The following is a 6,692-nucleotide window of genomic DNA, read 5'->3' as shown; positions in this document are numbered from 1 at the left end:
GCCCCTGGAGGCACCTCGGGCTCCACGCGCCGCTGTGCCGCGGGGCCCCCGAACTCCGTGCAGCTGGCCTCGCGCAGCGCCGGGGAGCTCGTGGAGAGCCTCAAACTCGTGGGCCTCTGCCTGGGCTCCCAGCTGCACGGTAGCGCCAAGTACATCATCGACCCCCAGCGGGGGCTGGCGCTGTCCAGCGTGAAGGTGCAGGAGAAGTCCTCCTGGAAGATGTGCATCGGCTCCGCGGGGGGCCCGGGCCAGGCCCCCGCCGTGGGCGGCATCAAGTTCTTCTCTGAGCACGTGGCCGGGGCCAGCGCCGAACTGGAACGGATAAAGAACAAGAACCTGAAAAACAACGTGCTCCAGCTACCTCTGTGCGAAAAGACCATCTCTGTGAACATCCAGCGGAACCCCAAGGAGGGGCTGCTGTGTGCCTCCAGCCCGGCCAGCTGCTGCCACGTCATCTGACGGCCTGCGGCCCCGCCCTGCCGCCCGCGCTCCCGGCGCCGCGACAACGCATGGTCTTTGTGCATGCTGCTAGACCCCACTTTTCTTTCCAGCCGAAAAGTCTACTGTGTATTTTTACATTCATGATTTTAATGTGGATGATCATGATGAAATTAAAATGTATATGTGGAACCTAATATAAACAGAGCACTTAGCTATTTGATGTTCTGCACTTAACCTAGAGAGAGAGAAATGCATTCGTTCCTTGTGCAAAAATCTAAATTCCTGTCCCGACCTTCTGTGATCCAGAAACTCCGTGCTCTGAGGCATCGTGCGGTGCCCGAGACAGAACCAAAGCAATAACATGCGCCGGCCCCGGCCCAGTGGCGAGGCGGCCCTGCCCCCAGCGGCCTGGGGAGCCAAGGACAGCGAGCGTCCGCACTGAGCGCCCCGAACTGCGACCCGAGATGCCCGCACCTGTTTGTCTTAAGCTAGAGTGTGGCAGAAGCTTGGGCTCAAATGTAACTGAACAAGTCTGCTGTTTTCCAGTAGGTGAGACAAAGTACTTAGGTTTCTAAGGCAGCTTCCCCCCGTCGTGGCCGGTCACACGCAGACGATCCTGTAACGTGACGAAGTAAATTCATGTCTGGACTCTCCTGACAGAGGGTCTGTCTGCCTGTCCCGTCCAGCAGAGCACAGGCTGCCCCGTGGGCGGCTTCTGTGGGACTGTGTGGGGCCCCCCGCAGGCGTCCTCAACACCCAGTGGACGGAGGCGGCGACAGGGCTCGCGTGCAGGCAGAGGCGTGCGCGGAGGCCGGCCATGTCAGAAACCTGTGAATTCAAACCAAACTTCGCGGGATTTGTTTCTTAGGAGTTTGTTAATTAGCTCGTCTCCTGTTATTTCCATTCCATTCCACCCTTTGGCTTAGCTAGCTATGAAAATTGGCTGATCAAAGAATACACAAAAAAGGGTAAAATTCACACGGTAAACAGAAATGCACAGAGCCTGCTTTGTAGCTTTCCCCCCATTTTTTGTTTTGCCTTCCTGCAAAAAACAATCAGAGGACTCCTGCTTTACTCTGCTCCAACGCAGAGACACTTGACCAGATAATCATCTCTCATGGCATTGGATCCCGTAGGATGCGATAGATCGCAGATTGTGGATTTTGCAAGGAGCCAGGTGCTGTTCTCTCGTGCTGGCCCGGGGTCTTACGAGCAGTGTTCAGCAACCTCCGGGGTGGGCCGTGGCCGGGCCCCGGGCCTGCCCGCGCTCTCCGGCTCCGTCCTGGCTCTGAGCGAGTTCAGAGCACCAAAGACCTGCACGGCGCTGGCGCTGGCGCTGGCGCTGGCCACGGCTCTCCCAGTCCACACCAACTCCGCCACTCTAGGGTTAATACCTTGTACTCAAACTCTGACTCACAGTATACCTACTATACTAAGTACAAATGATACTTAAAATACTCACTTTACTTTATAGACCTAGGCTAGCTAGATACATTTTAAGCTACAGCTCTAGTTCATTGTGATATTTATGCTGAAAGCGATGAGAATAGATGTGTGGGTGAAGCCATAGAACACATTTGCTTGAAATTCTTGAGCAGGGATCTTCTAAAGGGCCAGAAACAAGATGTGTGGTTCACGCGGAGTGAGCGTAACCTCTGTGTTAAACGTAGGAGGGAAGTTCCTAAAGGGCATTGGCAATAAACTCTTTGTTGCAGCTGTTTTCCAAGTCTTGTAAATACTTTTCCCTGTGATTGTGTACAGCCTTGGAATGGCACCTTTTAACTAACCCACATGTGTTTGGTTTTCAATGGTTTTTATATTCCGATGTATATATGGTGCTCACTTTAGGATCAGCAGTGTTGACCGTTTATGCTGCAGAGCTGTATTATAGCCTTCTTAGCCGTGTGTGGTTGGTTGGCCCCCGGGTCCACACGTCTGTCTGAGTGGTGTCTAACCCGTCCGTAGTGAGTGAGTGTGCACGTGTCGTCCGTCACTGTATGTCGTCCGTAAGGGAGGGAGCAGAACACCATTACACGCGGATACTCTTGGACCAAACTCCTTAAACTGCTCTGTGGTCACTTGTACCCTACCCTCTGTCTTCAGAAGTTGCATAGAGATACACTAGTGCATAAATTAAACATTGTGGAGAACAGTCTTGTATTTTTCTGTATGTGTGTATATATATAATTATGTACTTCTGGCAATTCTATATGTATTTAAAGATGTGACAATCTTAACACCGATTCTAAGAATAGCTGTGAGACTGGACTGAACTAAAGATGTCCCTAAAGAATTGCGTGTGTTCCCAGGGCGCACAGTTATCAGCTGATTCGGTCAGTGGCTTCCAGTTCTGGTGGATTTTCCTCATTGTGTAAACATTGACAGGTCTGTGACAAATGGGAAAATAATCCAAATAATAAAGTGACACGTTGGTGTTCAGCAATATAAACCGCGTCCCCTGGTGTGTGTGTGTGTGTGCGCCCGGCCTGGCCGCCGGCTTCCCGCGTGCCCTGCGCCTGCGGTGGAGAAGTCACGGCCGCTCCGGCCCGAGCTGGTGGCGCCGAGGCCAGGGGTCGCGGCTGCGCTCACAGATCCGGTTTCTCCATCCCCGGTCGCTGCCCATCCTGTCGCTGTCATGTCATCCCCGCTGGCCTGTTCCTCCAGCAGATGCCGCGCGTGACTTCACAGGGCAGAGCGCTCCCTCCGGCTTCGCCCCGCAGTTGCTCTGCGCTCCTGCCCTTGCGGCCGGCCGGCCACTGCCTGCGCCACACTGCTGTGTGCAGTCGGCGGTCGCTGCCGCGTGCCCGGTCCGGGGGCCCAGGTTCACGCGCGGCGTTACTCCGGATAACACGCTTCCTGTGGGATTTGCCGGTTTAAACTGTGAACAGCTCAGTGAGTTTTAGAACATGGGTTACATGTGACCTTACCATAGTCCGTGTCAGCCGCTCCACAGGTCCTTGTGCCAACCCCTCCTCCGCTGCCTCAGCCCCGCTGCGCCTCAGGCTGTCACTGCCGCGGCCCCTGGGCAGAGCCTGTGGAAGTCCACCGCGACCTCTGTGGAAACTTCCAGCCCCCGCCCTCCTGCTGCCCCTCCGCCCCCTGGCTCCTCATTCCCCACCTGGGAACGTGGGCGATCCCGGGTTCTCTTCTGGTCCCCTCTCCGCCTGCACATTGCACATATGTGTGGCGGAACCCCCCAAACCCACCCCCCCTCCCCGGAAACAGCCGTTTCCCGTGTTGGACTTCCGTCCTCGGGCATCCACTAAGCAATGTCCGCTGAGCTGCATGCGCCTGCCTCCCCCTGCGATCCCACCCCACCCCAGGAATGGAGACACCAGACCGAAGGTCTCCTGCCAGCCGCGGCTCTGGCGTCACCCTGTACTGTCCTGTCCTGACGTCCAGGCCCCTTCTCACTCCTCCTTGGCCACCGCTCTTGGCCGTGATGCTGTCGTCCCTGGACAGCTGTGCACGGTCCCTAAGAGCAGGGATCCTCAGCCCTGGGCCCCTGCTCGAGCTCACCTCCTGTCAGGCCAGCTCCCTGGGACAGTCCAGTCCCCTCCACCCCGTCCTCGAAATTTTCTTCCCAGAAACCAATCCCTGATGGCTGAGAATGGACCACTGTCACAGGGTCTCTCTGCTGTCACCCGTGGCTTTCCATTCTCCACTCTGCAGTGTACACGGTCATTTAAAAGGATAAACTGCAAACATACTAACAAAAAATAAAAACTGGAAAAAAGTAAAAAAAAAAAAAAAAACATGCTCTGAAAGTGTTTAATTTACAAATGCTTGAAGTCTGTTACTAGTTTCTAGTCGACATTATGTCTTAGAATGTGCTTTCTATGATTCTTTTTTATTTTGGCAGGGGTTTGCTGTGTAGTTCAGGCTGGCCTTGAACTATGTAGCCTAGGCTGGCTTCGAACTTGTGGCGATCCCCCTTCCTCAGCCTCCAGAGTGCTGGGATTGCAGGTGTGCGTCACTGCCCCTGGTCAATTCAAGTCTTAAGTTTAAAGGCTTGTTTCACGGCATTGTAGCCTGTGCTGTGAATGTCTGAGGGCACTAGGAAGACCCTGCTGGGTGTTAGCATAAGCGGGTTGGGGGTGTCCGTGTTCCGTGTCTACTTTACCTCAGCAACTATACAGGGGCAATAAAATTGTAAAACTTGACTACATGAAAAGACATTAGCAATAATCTCTCTCAAGACGCTCCCCTGCACACCCTCCGCAGCAGCTCTTCCTTCCTATCTTAATCAGGTGCGACCAAAAATATGGTGAATGCCATTGTCGTGCGCCATCCAGTAGAAAAGCAAGTCATAAAAACATGACGCTGGGGCCTCCCCTACCTTATTCACTGGATCTGGCACTGTGCAACTTCTGACTCTCCTCCAAAGTGGGAGTGACCATGAAAAGTCAACATTTTGAATTGATTCAGGGCATTGAGGCAGCCAAGACAGTGCAACTGAAGACCCTCAGGGGAGAGGAGTCCCGAGCTGCTGCCGGAAGTGGCGAGGATGATGGGATGAGTGTGTTGGAAGCCAGGGGAGGACTCTGGAAGGGATTCATGGCCATGTGGCTTCTACTATAATAGATTTTAAAAATGTAAACACTGTTTTCCAATCACACCCTGTGTGTGGCTCTATCTCTTCATTTCTACCAGTTTTACTTCATGGACCCGGGCCCTCTGGCTGGGCGCATACACTTTTGCGGGCCATTAGTGTGCAGTGCTCCCTCTCTGGGAAATGATTTTCTGTTCTGAGACCTAATTTGTGTGACCCTAACAGAGCTCTACCTTCCTCTTGGCCATGAGAATCTTTTCCACCCTTTATTGTTAATCTCTCTGTGACGTTAAATTCCAGTCTTTTGAGACAGCATGGAGTTAGTTAGGTTAGTTAGTTGGGGTTTGCTTATTTGGCCAGTTTGCTTTCTCTGGGCTGTTCAGACGTTTCACTGTGTGTAATCACTGCACGGTTTGATTTAAACCCACCTCTCTTGTTTTCCATTTGTCTCATCTGGTCTTGGTTTCTCTCCCCTATTTTCCTACCTTCTTTTGGTTTAACTGATCTCTCCCCCGAACCCCGGGATTGAATCCAGGCCCTTTTTTTACTTTTTGAAACAGGGTCTCGCGAAGTTGCGAATTTGCCCAGGGTGGGCTCAAACTTGGGATCCTTCTGCTTCAGCCTCCCAGGGTGCTGGGAATGTAGGTGTGCACCACCACACCTACTGACCACTTTTTCTTCCATTTATTCTCTGCTATTGGACTCTTGGTGTGCCTTTTTCGGTAGCTGCTGTAGGGTTTACACTCCGTACATCACAGCCTGCCTTAGAACACTAACTTCCGGTAGTGTGTGGAGTCCACAGCTACATGCTTCCATTCCCTTCTGCTCCTTCTGTGATCGCTCTTGTATTTTATATATAGAGAGAGTTGTAAGCATAGTGTTGAGGATATTAAACATGAGGGGAAAGTACTTTACCTACACATTTGTAATTTCCAGCACCCTTCATTTTTGGTGCAAACCCAAACTTGGGTGTTTCCTTCCAGCTCTGGAACACCCTATCCCATCCCCCAGCGCAGGTCTGCGGTGGTGTACCTGCTGGTTTCGCTTGTTGGAAAAAACATTTTTATTCACTTGTGAAAGATAGTTTCACTGGGTATAAAATTCTAGGTTGACTTTTCTTATTCCAGTGCTGAACACGGAACTGTAGATTGTCAAATGGTGGCTCTTACTGTACTCATGAAAAAAGTGCTGGATTTCAACAGAGTCCTTGTGGCCCGTGCCCAGTGTCTGAAAGTCACTGCTTCCCGTGTTGCTTGGTTTTCTAGGGTGGTTCTTCTGCTGTGATGGCCGGAAGCGGAAGTTGCAGGCTCCTCCCCGCCTCCCCTGGCGGCTGCTCCTCAGTGAGAAGCCGGGGTCTCCTCCGACTCCAGGGCCCTCTGGCACCGGTGACCTCCTTGCTGGCCGCTCGGCAGGTGCCCGGGGCTCCCGGCTGGGCCTGGCCTGGCGCTCGGGGTCCCCTGGTGGCCGCTGCCCTCCTGATGGGCACAGTAGCCCTGCGCCCGCTCCCTGCCGTCTGCAGCGGCCTCTCCTGGGGCTCCCTCGGGGCCCAGGTCAGCAGGACAGCCGAGGGGTCTGGGCTCGGGTGCACGCGGGCCTGGCCGGCCCGTCCTGGGGCTCGGCTGTCCCTCCAGGCACGTGGACCGGGAGGCCCCGCGGTGTCCCGGAGGCGCCGGCGCCCGGCTCGCGCTGGCCAGGAGGG

General features: G+C 53.9%; 1 protein-coding gene across 2 annotated transcripts in view; it reads left to right on the top strand.

Annotated features, from left to right (window-relative positions):
- Snrk (SNF related kinase) overlaps window positions 1-2,890 on the top strand; it is a gene marked incomplete in the record, with an annotated part of 44,147 nt that extends 41,257 nt beyond the window's left edge. For both annotated transcript variants that reach the window (XM_013513448.1, XM_013513447.1), the window contains 1 exon segment: window positions 1-2,890. In XM_013513448.1, the coding sequence (XP_013368902.1) occupies window positions 1-459 (459 nt within the window).
- Between the last annotated feature and the right edge of the window lie 3,802 nt (window positions 2,891-6,692).

The sequence above is a fragment of the Chinchilla lanigera genome, unplaced genomic scaffold (assembly GCF_000276665.1).
Source record: "Chinchilla lanigera isolate Chin_1 unplaced genomic scaffold, ChiLan1.0 scaffold00019, whole genome shotgun sequence".
In the NCBI taxonomy this organism is placed as follows: Eukaryota; Metazoa; Chordata; class Mammalia; order Rodentia; family Chinchillidae; genus Chinchilla; species Chinchilla lanigera.
The sequence above is the reverse complement of the archived record's forward strand: the minus strand, read 5'-3'. Positions and strand labels throughout refer to the sequence as shown.